The sequence below is a fragment of the Zootoca vivipara genome, chromosome 5 (genome assembly GCF_963506605.1).
Source record: "Zootoca vivipara chromosome 5, rZooViv1.1, whole genome shotgun sequence".
NCBI classification, from domain to species: Eukaryota; Metazoa; Chordata; class Lepidosauria; order Squamata; family Lacertidae; genus Zootoca; species Zootoca vivipara.
In genome coordinates, this window is record NC_083280.1 from 21,957,630 (window position 1) to 21,975,517 (window position 17,888).

At 43.2% G+C, this 17,888-nt stretch overlaps 1 protein-coding gene across 1 annotated transcript in view; it reads right to left on the reverse strand.

Moving 5' to 3' along the window:
• The window catches only part of GMPS (guanine monophosphate synthase), a 54,790-nt gene continuing 36,902 nt past the window's right edge, over nt 1-17,888 (reverse strand). The window contains exons 12-16 of the mRNA XM_035133403.2: nt 17,596-17,721; nt 15,249-15,364; nt 11,705-11,835; nt 10,329-10,501; nt 1-8,999 (exon numbers count right to left, since the gene is read on the reverse strand). Of these exons, the coding sequence (XP_034989294.2) occupies nt 8,898-8,999; nt 10,329-10,501; nt 11,705-11,835; nt 15,249-15,364; nt 17,596-17,721 (648 nt within the window). The 3' untranslated portion in view covers nt 1-8,897. The remainder of the gene's footprint in view (nt 9,000-10,328; nt 10,502-11,704; nt 11,836-15,248; nt 15,365-17,595; nt 17,722-17,888) is intronic.

Genomic DNA, 17,888 nt, shown 5'->3' on the forward strand with positions numbered 1-17,888 from the left:
TGCGGTTATGATTCTAATGGAAAGGCTGATATTCAGGGAGATGTGAGAGTCTAGCTGTGAATTTGACAGGCCCCCATTGTATCTCCTTCCTACTCCTCTTTCCTTTTTCCTTCCTCTACCTATTTAAATCTTATAATTATATAATTAGGATGTTTGGAAAAAAGAGAAAAGCAGAGTTGTGAAATCAAAAGGCTGGAGGCGGAAGTGATGGTTACAATTTTTTATCCACCCCCCCAAAAAAAAAACATCATTCTTCTGTAAAACAATTACTTTTAATATGCACCTATTCAGTTAGCAGACTGCAGAAAACCCCAGAGCTGCCATAGTGTAACAACGAAGAAATCTTCAATACAAATACATTAAAAAAAACCAGGGTTGCAAAGTGGGCATTGCAGGTCAGCTATATTATTCATTTTCACAATCATGTACTGTACAGCCTTTCCTTCTAGGAGCTCAAGGAAATGTATTTAGTACTTTCCTGTGACATTTAAACAGCACAACCACCCTGCAAGGCAGGTTAGTCCCAATGACAACAACAATGTCAACAAGAGTACTGTACCTCACACTCATAAGATGCTGATTATTAAAATATTAAAGGGTGCAATGTTTAGAATAAATTGGGTTACAGACGCTTCAGGTTACAGACTCCACTAGCCCAGAAATAGTACCTCGGGTTAAGAACTTTGCTTCAAGATGAGAACAGAAATTGTGCTCCGGCGGCACAGCGGCAGCAGGAGCCCCCATTAGCTAAAGTGGTGTCTCGGGTTAAGAACAGTTTCAGGTTAAGAACAGACTTCCGGAACGAATTAAGTTCTTAACCAGAGGTACCACTGTATACATGTTTTAAAGCCAGCAGATAAAAAGCGAGGACATCAGCTTCCTCCATGGCTTAATAGAGCTATGACAGCACAGCACAGCACTGCAGAGTCTCCTAAGTGCTCTGTGACCTTTTTATCTGAGCTGGTTCCTGAGACGAAGTGAATTGGCTGAAGATTGAGCGCAAATGGGAGGCTCGGACTTCGTTAAGTAGACCTCAACAGAACTTAGATGGATTTTAATTTTAATTTTTTGCATATTTTCATCTTCCCTGAACCTCCAGCCTGATTTCATACAATTACATATACTGCAAATACTGGCGGTGAGCGCCAACAGGATTGTAGCTGAAACAGCACCACAGAAAAGCAAAAGTGTTGTATTAGCGCAGCGAGCTCAGAGGAACTCTGACATTTGGCAAAGCACAAAAAAGCCACTTTAAAAAATACTTAAGGGGGGGGCAACCTTCCCCAAAAGCCCAATGAAGACTAAGTATGCACAGGGCCAAAAGAGTGTTTAAAAGTCCCTGGGGGGAAGGGGACCCCTGAGATGGCAGGGGACGGGCAGTGGAATACCTTTACTTACCTCTCACACTCTGCATTAAACAATCACTGATGATGGTGACCTGAACCATTATTATGGTTTTAAAGTTCTGCATCCACCTTTATTTTATTTGGAGCTAACCATTGAGATTGGACATAATCTGTGTGTCTAGAAATGTTCTTTGCTGCACGTTTTTTCCAACCTTGCGTTCTGAAGTTGTTTCACGCAACCAACAGGATACCCAAATACAGTGGTACCTTGGGTTACAAATGCTTCGGGTTACAAACTCCGCTAACCCGGAAGTAGTTGCTCCGGGTTGTGAACTTTGCCCCAGGATGAGAATGGAAATCGTGCAGCAGCAGTGGGAGGCCCCATTAGTGAAAGCGTGTCTCAGGTTAAGAACATTTTCAGGTTAAGAACGGACCTCCGGAACGAATTAAGTTTGTAACCTGAGGTAGCACTCTACTTCAATATATCATCAGAAACAACGCCTTCCCACACTTATTGCTCTTCTGTAGTTATAATATTGTTGTTGTTTTGTTGTTTAGTCATTTAGTCGTGTCCGACTCTTCGTGACCCCATGGACCTAACCCAAAGCTACTCAAGTCAAGCAAGGATGCTACTCTTCCTTTAAAACGCCAGGTGGCAGTAAAACACTGACAATAGAGGGAGATGTAGTTTTTCACACACAGTTGTCTAGCTATGCAAAAGTATTCTGAATCTTGTCCCTTTGAAATTACACAAGTCACCTTTATTGCCAGGCCTTGGTATGGAAAGGGCTTTTGGTTTAATTTTTCATGCAGGTAGGCAAAACTTAGGATTTGTGACTCTAGCGCTTTGCATTTAATCACACAACTGTTCCTTCTGCAGCCGGCTTCTCCAGGATGAAAATAAGGCCTCTATGTTACAAAAACAGCAGCCCCATTATAGCTGGCATGCAATAAAAGCTCGTCATTTCCCTATTCCCTCTCCTCTGCTTCAGGTGAAACAATTTTTCCCACAGCACGAAGTGAAGGAGCACCAAGCACCCAGCCAACTCTCACCTGAACAGCATTCCCAGACCTGTTTTGTTACCATGTTAAGCAGTGACAGTGTGTTGGGAATATATAGAAAGATGATGGCCCACTAAGAATGTGCAAGTTCGCAGGAGTCTCAGAATGGCACTTTTTGAAGGCGTGATTCATTTTTTGAACACGTACGAAGACAAGAAAACGTTTACACAAAAGAACCAAGCCACTCAAATCATCTGCAGATATTTATATTTAAAGCAACAATTCCATTTTCTAATACTAATTGTCTTCCAGCTTACTTCCTGAGAAAATGACAAGAATCACAAGAAACGCTGAAAATCTCTTGCTGTGGCTTAGAATTATTTCAAAGCTTTGTGCAAAATATAAGCCCTGTTAAGGGCATGGGTATCCGTGCGGCAACAGGAGCGTTTATCGGACTTTCTCCTCAATGTGACTCGAGGAAGCAAAGTTAAACAAGAGTTCAGCATCCTACAAGGATCCTTGAAGCAACCTTCATATAGTAGCAGATGTTTAAGTCTTGTAGCTCCCGACACAACCATTTTAACATTCTGATCAAGCATGGCTACTTGAAAGCACGTCCCATTGATTTTAGTGGTCTTTACTACTAAGTAAGTTTAGAAAGGCAGCCTTGAGCCTTTAAGCCTCAAGCAGGCATTCTGTGGTCAAAAATAAAAAGCGGAACCTGCGACATTCCTGTAATTTTTTTGGACAGCATCTAAAACAGCACCAAGAAGAGGAATATAACCTTCCACTAACTTACTCCCTGGGATCCTAACTTACGTCTGGAAGTGCGTTGCTAACACACACAGTAATACAGAATAATAATAATATTGGCTATCACTTGCCGTATGTTATTCAGTCCTATATTCCAGATAACCTCATTTCGCACTCTGAAATCGCTAACCGTCTTGGACCAGTGGGAACATTTTGAATTTTGCGACTGAGATCACCAGTCACAAAATGGCTGCCATTTTGTGAGGGGTAACACAACATTAGAAAGAATGTGCACATCGTTGCATCCCCTTCCCATCCCCTAGGGCCTAGGCCTTCTATTTACCATGGGGAGTCAACTATGTCCTGCTGGTTCTGCTTGTGGAGATAAAAGGCCCAAGAACCCCATTTTTCCCCAATGGCAAGGCTTGGGTTGCCACCATTACCAACTTACCTGGCAGTAAGCCTCATTAACAACAAACCTGTTGTTGAAGAAGAACTGTAAAGTGAACCATACAGTTAACTGAACTCCAGCTCCTGCACAGCAAGAGACGCTCCTAAAACATGGGTTTTGGGTGGGTTTCGAACAAGGTTACGCTTACATCATTCATATGAACAAAAGGTGTTTAAATCCATTCCAGGATGCACAGAATTAACACAGAAGTAGACTACAGCTCCCATCATCCCTAGCTAGCAAGACCAGGGATGATGGGAAATGTAGTCCAAAAACAGCTGGAGACCCAAGTTTGGGAAACACTTGCTCTAAAACAATTTTTTTTAAAAATCTATTCACCCTTGCATTTCCACCCTGACCTCGCCAGCGGAGCAGTCTGTATTAAGTGATATGTGTCATGCGAAGGGTGCTTGAGCCTGGGGTTCTGGACTAGGCCGCAGAATACTCAGGTCACATTTCGAAGCTTCAGACACTTTTGATGGCATCTCTCCACTGCTTGGCCTGCCATAGTTTTGTATCTGTGATACTCCTCTGCTTACCCAGAAGAGCCAACCATTGTCCACAGCAGGCCTTCATCATTTAGGGAACAAATTCCAAAGTGGGGAGTTAACGATTGGAAGGAGTGCCTTTAAAATAATAATAATAATAATCACACAAGTATCCAAATGGGTAACTTTTATTTGTGGATAAAAATTAAGGCTCACAGTACTTATCATTTACAAGCAGAAAATGTTTCCTTTCTTTTAAAAAAACGAGAATGCTAGGAATTATTTCCCTATACAAATTCCTTTGAATACGTTGACATGTCTCACTGAAGGACAAGAGAGGGGTAAACAAATTGAACAAGAGCAACTGCATTCATAAGCTACATTCCCTTCTGGACCACAAGAAGACGACAATCTGTGTTTCTCCATCCGGCTGAGATTACATGAATGAACACGATGAAATACATTCAAGGACTGGAAGGATGGCAATGAAGCTACATTCCACTTCCCTCACAAACTGTGTGTAGTTTTTAAAAAATAAAAAATACCCTGCTCCATACAATACTGGAATCTGGATTTAACAAATTTAACAAATCACTCATAATGCTATTCCTTTGACATGTGTTTGCTTCTGGCTGCTAATGTTAATCTTCTTAAAGTTTGCCAAACTCCCATTTCCTTCATGAATCTTTTTTTTTAAAACAAAACAAGCTTATAAAGTTGTAGCCCAGAGCTGACTTAAACGTATACATTTGTTAAGATGGAAATCCTATAATTTGACTATCTGTGCATCTAACATAGTGAACATGGACACAAAATACTCTTAGCTCCAGCCGCAAGGGTTACCGTCAGTAGACACACCACTCAGTTAAAACCTCTGGCTCTTATGAATGGAACCATGCATTATATAGACCTCATTTCTCTAGCTTGGACCATAACCATAATAGAGTTACATATTATATGTTAAACATCAGCTTTTAGAAAAAAAAAAGACATTTGAAATGGCCAAGTAAACATCAATGTCAAAGCACAGCAATAGCTCAAGAAACATCCCCTTGTTATGGGCCTGACTGTCTAGGAGGCATCTGAATAAAGAGTTCCCACCATGCAAGAGCAATCAGGCTTGCAAGTGATCATTACATTATAGTCTCAGGTGCCATAATCTCACCAGCAGGCATATAAAGAGGACTTCCTAGTAGAGTTTGCTAAGTAGACACTTGGGTCTGGATTGCACTTCTGCTGACTTGACCACACCCATTCCCAAACACGGACTATACAGGAAAGCACTTCGGTTGCACACCCTGGGTATGGATGAAACGGGCAAACAGATTTGCAAATCGTCTGCCATGGATGCTTCACAGTTGAGATTCCTGCATTGCAGGGGGTCAGACTAGATGGCCATTGGGGGTCCCTTCCAACTCTACAATTCTATGATTCGCCTACTGCATTCCTACACACTGGACCATGCCACCCAAGCACAATTCAAAGTGTTGGTGCTGACCTTTAAAGCCCTAAACGGCCTCGGCCCAGTATACCTGAAGGAACGTCTCCACCCCCATCGTTCTGCCCGGACACGGAGGTCCAGCGCCGAGGGCCTACTGGCGGTTCCCTCACTGCAAGAAGCAAAGCTACAGGGAACCAGGCAGAGGGCCTTCTCAGGAGTGGCACCCACTGTGGAACGCCAGCCCATCAGATGTCAAAGAAATAAATACAGTAACTACCTTACATTTAGAAGACATCTGAAGGCCCTGTTCAGGGAAGTTCTTAATGTGTGACATTTTAATATATTTTAAATCTTTACTGGAAGCTGCCCAGAGTGGCTGGCGAAACCCAGCCAGATGGGCGGAGTACAAATAATAAATTATTATTATTATTATTACTCGCTCAGGTACATGTTCCAAGACCTCCGCAGGAAAAGTCTTCAGGAGACAACAAACCTTCCTCATGTGGCATGGTAAGGCAAGTTAGCATAGCAAGAGAACCACCAGATCATCCCAGCTCCCCAGACGCCAGGGACACATGGTTTTATAGTGAGTACCTTTTGCCCTTATTTCCCCTTTATACGTCCCGCTGCTTTATTCCAGCCAGATGCTCTACCACACATCTGGCAAGACCATCCAGCCATCCCGACCTCTGCATCTTAACCAGCCATGTTTTTTGGTTAATTCACATAAGGACAGCGGAAATCATATTGAGCAGAAGGACCCTTTTTTTGTCAACAGATATAGCATTAAACAGGAGTGACTAGTTCGCTGCCCCTCCACAAGTTTTCACTTGTCCTGCGATGACCTTCCGATCAATCAATGCATGGCGGAATGGTCGCCTGTATCCTGCTAATCAAGGCAGTAATACTTGGGCACTTGAGAACTATCGGGTACAAATCAAAGTTTGTGTAAGGTCGCAGTGATTTGTGGTGCACTAAGGCCGTATTCAGAATGGGTGAGTGAAGCCGTTGCAGCCCTATTCTCTTTATGAGAAGAAAGTATTCTAGCATTTTAAGTCCTCTTCTACCATTTTAACAGCTATGGCCTCCCCCCCTAAGAAACTCAGGAACTATAGTTTGTTAAGGATGCTGGGAATTGTAGATCTGTGAGGCGTCAAACGACAATTCCCAGCACCCTAAACAAAGTAAGAGTTTTCAGGATTCTTTGAGGGAATTTGACTGTGGATTAAAGAGTGCTTTAAATATAAGGTATGGATGTGACCTTAACGCTGTTCTCCTGTCCATCTACCCTGACAAGATGGGAGGGGTGGCTAATACCCCAGAGGACAGGATCACACTTCAAAATGACCTTAACAGATTAGACAACTGGGCCAAAGCAAACAAGATGAATTTTAACAAGGAGAAATGTAAAGTACTACACTTGGGCAAAAAAGAAAGAAAGGCACAAATACAGGATGGGAGACACCTGGCTTGAGAGCAGTACATGTGAAAAGGATCTAGGAGTCTTGGTAGACCACAAACTTGACATGAGTCAACAGTGTGATGCAGCAGCTAAAAAAGCCAATGCAATTCTGGGCTGCATCAATAGGAGTATAGCATCTAGATCAAGGGAAGTAATAGTACCACTGTATTCTGCTCTGGTCAGACCTCACCTGGAGTACTGTGTCCAGTTCTGGGCACCATAGTTCAAGAAGGATACTGACAAGCTGGAACGTGTCCAGAAGAGGGCAACCAAAATGGTCAAAGGCCTGGAAACAATGCATTATGAGGAACGGCTTAGGGAGCTGGGTATGTTTAGCCTGGAGAAGAGAAGGTTAAGGGGTGATATGATAGCCATTTTCAAATATATTAAAGGATGCCATATAGAGGAGGGAGAAAGGTTGTTTTCTGCTGCTCCAGAGAAGTGGACACGGAGCAATGGATTCAAACAACAAGAAAGAAGATTCCACCTAAACATTAGGAAGAACTTCCTGACAGTAAGAGCTGTTCGGCAGTGGAATTTGCTACCAAGGAGTGTGGTGGAGTCTCCTTCTTTGGAGGTCTTTAAGCAGAGGCTTGACAGGCATATGTCAAGAATGTTTTGATGATGTTTCCTGCTTGGCAGGGGGTTGGACTGGATGACCCTTGTGGTCTCTTCCAACTCTATGATTCTATGATTCTAGAAGCAGCTCCACTACAGTCAAAGCTATGTGGCTCAATATTGAAAACCACCCAGCTTCTGATCTTTACCCAAACCAGAGCCGAGATGTTAACTCTATTTATCTATCCTTCTGACTTTACTGGCAGTTTATTTTTCAAGAAATGCACAAACTAATTTATATCTAGATTGGCCCTGCTGCCTCCAAAGCCCAATCACATACGAATCGGCACATTTTAGAAGACCTTGGAAAGGTGTACACAGAGAGCAATTATTCCCCCTCGCTTTTCCAAAGCAGCCTCATATAAAATATAAGCCCAACACGAACGGTATGAATGATAGTTCGGCATAAAGACAAAGACAAAAACTGAGAAAGGGCAGATAAGATTTTGATGGCTGCAATGTGGATTGTTACTCCCTTTGATTTTGCCTGAACCACAAGATGCATTTTCAACTGTATACATAATTCATGTTTGGCTCCCTTGTAACTGATTTAATGTACATTAAATATAGATATCACTGCACAGTGGGGGAAATGTATGCTTTTACATTTTTAAGCAAAACTTGCTTTTAAAAAACATTACGGAGGAGGGACAGGAGAGCAAGGCGGGGAGACACAGTCATTATTTGAGCGCCAGATGTTGTTGTTGTCTTAAAAGTCAACACTTATTGCCATGGACTTAATACTCCAAACGATATGGAACAGGAATTCATACAGTACGCAGCAGAACAAATTATACATTGATTCCACAACTCAACAATACCTACTACTCCATTTGGCAAAATATTTATTTATAATAAATCTGTTTCAAAAGCAGTTGTTGGTCGCTTCCCCCCCCCCCAACCCCATTATTTTAATAGGCTCCGACATTGGTTTTGGTAAATGTAAATAAACGGTCTCTTTTTACACAGTATACAAAAGAAAATGAAAATAAAAAAATAAAAAGAGACATTGAAATGACGTAACAGTAGAAACAGTCAGTAAGACCAAAAAAAAAAAAGGCAAAGCAATATGAATCTATCTGCACGTAGGCAATACTGCCCTAATTATTTACCCGTACGTATCCTCAGCCCACTTACCTTGCTCCCCGCCCCCCGCCCCCAACATCATTCTTAATTTGCAGATTATGCTCCAGGAAGAGGGTGGGGGAATCACATGTGATATAGCAGCAGCTCCAGCGACTCTGTTTCACAGTACTGCATGTCAACACTGGGAATGGTTTCTGATATAATTTAAAACTGCATACAGTACTTTCATACAAGGAGGGGGAGGGAATAATTATTCCCACTCAGTTGTTCCTGGTGGTTTTGAAGTCAAGTCATACATCACCCGGGAGATGCCAGGAATCTTCTTAATCTCTGCCACCATCTTCAACACAACCTGCATTTATTTAGGAACAAAACACAGTTAGAAGAGCAGTTAAGTAGACAGGCTGCCAGGTTTGAATGAGGGATAAATCGGGGCTGTAATGCAAGGCACAGGATATTCATTAGACTATTTTACCTAGCTGTCTAGAAGGGGGTAGGAATGGTGCATCAAACTTTTAAAATATAGCTTGGTATTATTTTGTTTGCAAACAAACAAACAAACAAAAACAGGCAAACATTTGGAGAGGCAGCTCATACACTTACAGGTGAAACTTGGAAAATTAGAACACAGTGGTGCCTCAACTTACGAATTTAATCTGTTCCGAAGGCACCTTTGTAGGTCGAAAAATTCGTAAGTCGAAATGTGCCATTGGAAACGCAATTTCCCATAGGAACGCATTGGAAACGGAAAAATTCGTAAGTCGAAGCAACCCTATCTAAAAAATTGTAAGTTGAATAATCCCTATCTAAAACTGCCGCGGTTTCCTTTCGGATGTTGAGACATTCGTAAGCACGCGGCCATTTGCCCCATTCATAAGTCGAAAAATTTTGGTTGTCGAGTCGTTCGTAAGTCGAGGTACCACTGTATCGTCAAAAAGTGCATTTATTTCAGTAATGCAACTTAAAAGGTGAAACCAATATGAGATAGATGCATGACATGCAAAGCAAGATATGTCAAGCCTTTTATTTGTTGTAACTGTAATTATTTGTCATTAGGCAGGTCAATTATAAATGGAATGCAATTAATGAAATGTAATAGCGATGTTTATTTTTGTATTATTGTAACTATTTGTTTTATTACTGTGGAATTTCCAAAAGAAAGCATTTGTAAAAATAGAAATAAGTTGCATTACTGAAATAAATGCACCTTTTGACGATATTCTAATTTTCCGAGTTTCACCTGTACTATAGTCATACCTTGGAAGTTGAATGGAATCCATTCCGGAAGTCCGTTCGACTTCCAAAATGTTCGGGAACCAAAGTGCAGCTTCTGATTGGCTGCAGGAAGTTCCTGCAGCCAAGCGGAAGCCGCGGAAGCCCTATCAGACGTTTGGGTTCAAAAGAACGTTTGCAAACCAGAACACTCACTTCTGGGTTTGCAGTGTTTGGGAGCCAAAACGTTAGACTTGCAAGGCATTTGGGATCCAAGGTAAGACTGTACAGCATAGGCCTGGGCAATGTACCGATGCATCGCCCAGGAGCGGTTTGAGGGCCAGAGCACACATTTATTTCTGTGCTACAAAAATGAACTTTTAAACCATTTTGAATAAAGGAACAAGCACAGTTTCCATATTAGCAAAGAAAGAAAAGGCAGTTCAAATGATTATTCTGAAAGTTTTACCTCTTCCGGTATCTCATTGCCGGGAGTCGCTGCAATACCCGTCATGAAATCACTAGTGATGAAGGTCCGAACGACCACAGATCTTTGACAGGAAGGTTGCTTCTGAAGGGGATCTCGGTCAAAATGCAACGGTGTCAAGATGACTGGCATCTGGCTGATTTTTCCAGCATAACCTTGGCATAAGAAAGCAAGAATATTGCAATTAACAAACCGTTTATATGGACCGAGAGAGCTGGCGTAGTGTAATAATTAGAGCACATCGTCAGGAATGATGAAAGTTGTGGTTGAACAACACCCAGAGGTTGACACCTCCCCCCTCCCTTGATTACAGTGCTGGACTAGGACTTGGGAGACCAGAATTCCAACTCCCGATTCAGTCGTGAAGCTCACTGGGTGGCATAGCTGCCAAGTTATCCCTTTTTTTAAGGGATTTTCCATTATGCTGAATAGGCTTCCTCGCGAGAAAAGGGAAAACTTGGCAGCTATGCTGGGTGGTCTTGGGCCAATCACTATCTTGGCCTAATCTATGCCACAGGGTTGTTGTCAGGATAAAATAGGGGGAGGGAGATCATTTTGCCATCCTAAGCTCTAAGGAAAGGCAGGATACAAATGAAAACAAAGAGCAGCATAAAGACAAATGGTACAACTCAGAAACTGCTCTTGGTTAAGAGTTGCATGCATCAAATTAGTTTCTTTTAAAACTTTCATGTGATTCACATTTGATGTAGTTTTTCTGCTACAAAATCAAAAAATTGCAGTGTCCCAGAAAATTCAACTTTCTGAAACCAGGGTTCTACAAAAGAAACATCTGTTATGCAAACTTTTACTTTATTATCTTGCACCAAAATCTGGGTTGCTTGACGAATTCTGAACTGCTATTAAGTGTCTTTGCCAATGGCGACTCAAGGACAGCAGACCTTTTAGCAATGAACTAAGCCAGGCATCGGCAACCTCCGGCCCATGGGCTGGATCCAGCCCCTGGAGGCCATTTATTCGGCCCACGAGCTGCCTGGTCACCGAGCCACCCGCTCGGCAAGTCCCCCCCCCCCCCCGCGCTGCACTAAACCAGCGCAGTGCAGCGCGGGGACTTGCAAAGCCGTGCTGGAAATGCCGTCTGCGCCGCTGCCAGAAATTGCTTCTGCGCAGGCACGGTTTCCGGCGTCTGATCAACTGCAGAAGCAATTTCCGGTGCTGCGGACATGTACAGAAGAGATTTCTGGTGCCCCGGACATGGGCAGTGCAGTGCCAGAAATTGCTTCTGCGCATGTCCGGCCCACGGACAATAGTCTGTGGGAATGCTCCGGCCCATGGCCGGAAAACATTGCCAACGCCTGAACTAAGCAATGACCTTTCACTGAACAAATGCACATACTAACCAGACTCCCTGAGAATATTATGAGCCTCAAAATCAGCTTGCCGCAATGTGCTGAGGACTCCTGTTGTCAGGAAAGTGGGAGTAACGTCTGTGGGAGGTTCTTTGACAGGTGGGCCAAACACATAGACAACTCTAAGGAGGGAAGAAAATGAAGCGTTGGAGTGTGTGGTTTATTGCAAACTGAATAATGCAAGCACTACGCTGGCTAGGGCTAAAAGGAGTTTCAGTCCCCAACTTCTGAAGGGTGCCAGGTTAGGGAAAGATGAGCAATGCATCTATAAAATACCAGAATAGCAGACAGTAATTTAAATTCTGGCTTTGTCCAAGCATGTAAAACTTGGGTGCACAGTGCCTTTAATTCAAACAGACAGTCGTTCAATCATTTATTTAAAAAGCCAGGTATCCCGTTTGGAAAACATTAACATTCAGAATATGTGCAGTCTTTCTATTCCAATACTAAAGCAAAAGTTTGCTTCCTTCCCTTGCTTTAAAAACCCCCACTGTTAAGAGCATTCATGCCTGCAGTACTTGACGCTTAGCTTTCCAGTATACAGTGGTACCTTGGTTTTCGAATAGCTTAATTCTTGAACAACTTGGAACCCGAACACTGCAAACCCAGAAGTGTTAAAATTTGCAAACGTTTTTCAGAAGCCAAACGTGCTCTGTTTTGAGTGTTACGCTTCCAATTAGAGTGTTACGCTTCCCTTCTGAGTGCTACGCTGAGGTCTGATGGCTGGCAAATCTCGAGCACCCACGCAACACGGAGGTGATATCTGGCGCTTTTGTTTTTGCTATTTATTTTGCTTTTTTGTTTTGGGAGCTTTTTCAGTCAATTTGTTTTTGTGGCTGTGTGGAACCCAGTTCAGTGCATTGTTTATTGCTTTCATTTTATGGCTCAATGGTCTCGTTAGATAGTAAAATCCATGTTAAATTGCTGTTTTAGGGGTTGTTGTTTTTTTAAAATATATTTTTTATCAAAGATTTCTTGGTTTACAAAAGTATGTGCAATGTCTCTTTTTTCAAGTCACATTTTCCACAGATCAGTTTCATTTGTTGAGACATTAGTGTTACATTAGGAAGAAAGGGGGGGGAAGAGGTGAAGGGGGCATGGTGAGTGAGGTTGGGGTTGGGTGGCAATGCGTCTATGCTACTTAAGTGTGGGGGGGGGGTATAGGTGCCAACTCCCAGATTGAAAAATCCGGGATCAGCACCGGAAGTCACGCTGCGGCCATTTTGGAACTGGGCAGAGCAGCACCGGAAGTCGCTTCTATGCATGCTCTACCCATTTCCATTTCCAAAATGGCCACAGCGCCAGAAATCGCTTCTGCGCATGTCCAGAGACTCCAGACATGCGCAGAAGGAGCCTCCCCGGGCCGGTAAGAATCCGTAGGATTTACGGGGTTTTTAAAAATTCAGGCTGCCAGCGGGAAACAGCTGGGAAAACGGGGGTTTCCCGGGGAATATGGGAGACTTGGCAGCTATTGGGGGGGGGTTGTGTCAGTGTCGCTTGTGCACGTTCTCTTTGCTATTTGCTTGTACTCCTTTAGTGGTGAGAGAGGTTGGCGTTGGCCGAGGGTGTTTGTTTGTGATTGGCTGTGGTGACCTTTGTTTTCATGTGTGAGTGGGGTGGGTGGGTGTTTTTGAATCAGGTTAGCCCAGGGGTAGGCAACCTAAGGCCAGGGGGCTGGATGTGGCCCAATCGCCTTCTCAATCTGGCCCTCGGACAGTCCGGGAATCAGTGTATTTTTATATGAATAGAATGTGTCCTTTTATTTAAAATGCATCTCTGGGTTATTTATGGGGCATAGGAATTTGTTCATTTCCCCCTCCCCCCAAATATAGTCCAGCCCACCACATGGCCTGAGGGACGGTGGACTGGCCCACGGCTGAAAAAGGTTGCTGTCCCCTGGGTTAGCCAGATTGATTCGTATGCTGTTGGTGAACTCTTGTCGTTGTCTTGTTGGGCTGTGTATGTGATAAAGAGGTGAAGGCATCTTCTTCTATTTGTCCCCGTGTCAGTTTCAGTTTATTGGTTAGTTTTTCTAATAAGGCTGTTTCCCATGCTACTTGATACAATTGGTCCATGCTTATTAGGGGTTGTTTTTAAAAGTCTGGAACGGATTAATCCATTTTGCATTCCTTTCTATGGGAAAGCGCGCCTTGGTTTTGGAACGCTTTGGAAATCGAACTGACTTCCAGAACGCATTAAGTTTGAGAACCAAGGTACCACTGTAGTCAGTATAGGGTTGCCCTGAACATCATACTATGATCGCACAAAATTACAGTAACAGGCCATGAAATAAAACATCAAACACACACATTAAAGATCCCCGGGCAAATAGTCACAAAATGGGCTTGCAGATAAAAAGCTGGGACAAATCTGTTAGTGGGGCATCTGACTCTTCCCTCCCAACATGGCTTATGGGACAATATTATAAACAGAGATGTGAAGGCCTGGGACTAAGGCGGAGAACCCAGTTTTCCCTTTTTCTAAAAAAAACAACAAACCTCATACGAATTATTTTCTCTTTTTGAATCGAGTGGAATGCTTTTTTAAGAAAAACAACAAGGCTTTACTCAGAGTTTATAGTATGAAGAGCATTTTAGCTCCTGTGCCCTGTAACTGACATATACAATACTCAGATCCAAAATGCATTTCTGCACCTAGAGGGGTGCTTGCCATCTTCATGAGATAAGCTTAAAGATAAAGGGACCGCTGACCATTAGGGTCCAGTCGTGACAAACTCTGGGGTTGCGGCGCTCATCTCGCGTTATTGGCCGAGGGAGCTGGCGTACAGCTTCCAGGTCATGTGGCCAGCATAACAAAGCTGCTTCTGGCGAACCAGATCAGTGCACGGAAATGCCATGTACCTTCCCGCTTGGAGCAGTACCTATTTATCTACTTACACTTATCTATGAGATAAGCTTACAGAGCCTTTATTGCTTGTGAATTGCTACTGGCCTCCATTTGATGGTCTCTGGCCTACAAGTTTCGTGGCCTCTCTCCCTTTTCATCTCTCCCATCAATTCACTGTGACACTAACAGTGCAATCCTACGCATGTATTCAAAGGGACACACCCACAGGGTAGCAGCTGACGACATTCATGCAAGCCTACGTGTGGTTACACAGAAGTAAGCACCGCTAAACAGAGTGGGGCTTACTTCTGAGTCAAGGCAATTCTGTCATAAATGTTATGACTGTGCCAAAGTACCATTTTATTTGATAAATATGTTGTAACTGGTGCGTTTAATGTGGTTAAAGCAATAAAATAGGTTTAGGTTTGATAACGACGGTATTGCATATGTACTTCGATTCCCAGCAACCCTACAACAAGATCCCCGCCCTGCTGGCTTCAAAATTTCCAGAACTTTTACATCTCCAATTTATAATAAGCTCTCAAGAAAGGCAGCAGCATATTCTTCTATATGGTAGTTTCGTTTTTACTTCTCGTGTGCAAGTTAAAAATGTACCAAAGCAAAAATGTTAAGCAAACAACAAAATAAGCAGCAGCTGTATTTTTAAAAAAATACTGCAGATATATACCGGTTTATGTTGTGACACATGCGGGGGATGAGTCTGGCTAGGAACATAAGGGACTCCCAGTGTGGAGCATCTTTGCTGGAGATCCCACATACATAGCTGTAGGAGCGGCCATCGCCCTGCAAAGCAGCAAAACAAAATTGACAGCTGAAACATTTGCATTATCTGAAACCTCATCTAGTTCTTTCCTTGCAACAAGTTATATACCGTTCGACACTCCAGTTTGCACACTGCCGTGTACGGTGATGTTGGGAAAGAGGTACAAAAGATTAAGTTAGCAAAAATTTAACCAGAAAAAGCTCACTTGAAATGCCTGCTGAAATTATGCCTTCCCAAAATGCCTGAAATTCAGTAGGGGGCAGGTCCTACATGATGTCAGCCAAGAGGCAGCTCCACAGAACCAGGCACAGAATGCTGAATGTGCACAGATTCTGGCAGATATGAGCCTTGCATCTCGGTCGTGGGGAACCACTGAACATTACTTCCCTGAACACTTCCGGGATCAGACAGGAATATAAAGCATCAAGAGGTCTGTACCCTGGACCCAAGTTAAGGGCCTTGCAAAGGACTGTCCCGTTTTAAACATCTATACAGTGGGACCTCGGTTTAAGAACAGTCCTCTTAATGAACGATTCGGTTTACGACCTCCGCAAAACCGGAAGCAGTGTCCTGGTTTGCAAACTTTACCTCGGTCTAAGAAGGGAATCTGAATGGTGGATGGGCACCAGCGGCGGGAGGCGTCACTAGGGAAAGCGCGCCTTGGTTTAAGAACGATTTCGGTTTAAGAATGGAGTTCCAGAATGGATTAAGTTCGTAAACCAAGGTACCACTGTTTCACAACGTCTGAAATAAGGATGCAACTATGTAGAGGCAAATGGAGAACTAGCAACTACGACTATTTAGGGGTCTAAAACTGATGCATTTTTACTTACCTTTAACAGCTGTTATTTTATAGTAATAAGCAACAGGAAGCAAGAGCCATGAGAGAACTGATTCACGGTTCACGGCTCCACGGTTTCCCCCATATTGGAATTTTTTACATAGTGTGCACGCACACTTACGCACACACTGTTATATATATTGCCAAGTCATACATTATATATTATATAATGTTATATTATATTATATGTTATATATATTGCCAAGTCATACATTATGAAACTGTTATCATGAATCGAACTTCAAACCAATTTGCGATGATGTATAAATATATCACCCTGCCTACTGGTAGCATATGGGCACAGTCGTACCTCAGAAGTCGAACAGAATCCGTTCCAGAAGTCCGTTCAACTTCCAAAACAATTGGGAACCAAGGCGCAGCTTGCGACTGGCTGCAGGAAACTCCTGCAGCCAATCAGAAGCTGTGGAAGCCGCGACGGACATTCGGGTTCCAAAGAATGTTCGCAAACCGGAACACTCACAAGGCGTTCGACTTCCGAGGTACGACTGTACAAGCTTTTAAGCACCAGAGTTATGGGCTTGTGAAAGCCCACCCTTACTGACTCTAGCTTGCAGCATCTTAAATCAGCCAGAGCGTCCAGGCCAGGCCCAAGTGTTCCACACATGGTGCATTGCAATAATCAAATTGCCAATCTCGGAATCACCAGGGCGAGGCAATACTGTTTCAAGGATGCCGCTGGCAAAAGGCACTCCTAGCCACCTGAGCCTCTAAGCAACTAAGATTAATCCAAGCGCAGCCCCGAACCGCGTGCCTCTTCTTTCAGGGGGATTGCGACTCTGTCCAGAACAGACAACTGGCCTATCTCCCCGAGCCAATAAAGCTACAATGCATGCAGTTCCGAGCCTTTAATTGGCTTTGTGTCTGACAGGTGCCTGAACTGCCCCAGGAAAGCAGAACTGGTTTGTTTGTTTGTTTGTTTACTTATTTATGGAAAAGCATTTCCCAACCCCAACGTATTTCAAGTATCTCTAGGTGGCATAGAAAAATAGCACAAAAAAATAATAGGACGGTATAAGGACAGTAAAACAAGTCTTATAAAAGCAGAACAGGTAAAAGCAGAATTTTGTCTGCAGTGAGCAAATTAGTAGGAATATATGTATGAGCCTCCAGCTGCTGCTTCTCCAATGGAAGCCTGAACCTGATGGAACACAGTGTGAGTGATGCTATTTAATCTCAAGAATACTTCAGGATTCCCTAGCCTTACCAAAGTGACCATTCAGACATTTAGAGGCTGTCACATATATTTTTTAAAAATAGCTCTTCCGTTGCTTAATCCCAATCCGTTTTGGACGTATTCTATTTTGGCTCCAAAAACACTAAATTTATTACCTGCAATCTAGCCACGCAAGTTTTGGGTATGATTACCGCAGCAGCATTCAACGCACTCACCTGCACTCCTACGGTTTTGATTGGCATCAGAAAGGCATTCAATGAATGTAGACTTGTGATTTGCATCAGTTTCTCCTGGTCTTCCTCAGTTGTACATGCTTTGACCCTCTGCAACAGTGTGTGAGGCTGGGCAAAAAAGGGGGGAAAAGTCCAATCAAAACATCTGAGATTATTACTCAGCTACATCTCACTGGGAGCCAATGTTTGGCATAGAGGCAGAGATTGGAAAATAAGGGGTTCTTCAACAAAGAGGCCAGAAGTGTGGTTAGACCAGTGCTGCCAATCAGGTCCAA